The sequence below is a fragment of the Aureococcus anophagefferens genome (assembly GCF_000186865.1).
Source record: "Aureococcus anophagefferens unplaced genomic scaffold AURANscaffold_13, whole genome shotgun sequence".
Classification (NCBI taxonomy): domain Eukaryota; class Pelagophyceae; order Pelagomonadales; family Pelagomonadaceae; genus Aureococcus; species Aureococcus anophagefferens.
The window spans coordinates 907,842-908,630 of record NW_008705573.1 but is presented as its reverse complement, the minus strand read 5'-3'; the positions used below and the strand labels follow the sequence as shown (position 1 = coordinate 908,630).

Genomic DNA, 789 nt, shown 5'->3' with positions numbered 1-789 from the left:
CCGGTCCCCGTAGGACTCGGAAGGGACGCCCTGGACGATCTCGAACCAGTGGCCGGACAGGGTGACCTCCATGACCTCGTACTGGTCGTACATGGCCGTCGCCTCGCGCGTCTCGACGAAGCGGTAGACGGACTTGAGGCCGCGCTTGACGACCTCGAGGTTGAGCACGGCGACGGGCGTCGCGCCGATGTCCTCCGTCAACTTCGCGAAGCCGTGCATCTCGACGTCGCCGCGCTTCACCTTCGCGAGCAGCGCGCAGAACTCGCCGAAGTCGAGCTGGCCGGACCCGTCCGCGTCGATGTCCTTCATGAGCTGCGCGGCCTTGTCGACGCTGTGGTCCATCTCGAGGGCGCGCATCATGTCGAAGAGCTCGTCGCAGTTGATCTCGCCGTCGCCGGAGCGGTCGTACTCCTGGAAGAGGTCGACGATCTCCTCGAACTCGAGCGGCGTGAAGTCGTTGACGTACTGGTCCGGGCACGTGAGGCCGTCGATGCAGAGCACGAGCTCGCCGGCCGCCGTGATGTCGCGCGCGACCATGGTGGCTCTCTGGTGGCCGCGCGCGGCGGCGCCGCGTCAAGGAGGAGTGGGCTGTGGTTCCTACGGTGTTTTGTGCGTGTGTTGGCGGCCGCGGTCCGCCCGCCGGCGCCGCGCCGCGCCGCGCGGTGTCGCCGCGGCCGTCGGAGAGCGGCGCGCGCGCCTCCGGCGCGCGCGGCGCGCCGCGCTCGAGGGCCGCACGCCGAACGCTGGGCAGCCCGAGTGGTCGAGTGAGAGCGCTAAACGTCGTAAGTT

General features: G+C 69.7%; 1 protein-coding gene across 1 annotated transcript; it reads right to left on the bottom strand.

Moving 5' to 3' along the window:
* Positions 1 to 240: 240 nt before the first annotated feature.
* AURANDRAFT_16677 (hypothetical protein) lies at positions 241 to 459 on the bottom strand (the record flags this gene model as incomplete). The annotated part of the gene is made up of 1 exon (XM_009039978.1): positions 241 to 459. A coding segment is annotated over one exon (219 nt), but the record flags the coding sequence as incomplete, so codon positions are not given.
* Between the last annotated feature and the right edge of the window lie 330 nt (positions 460 to 789).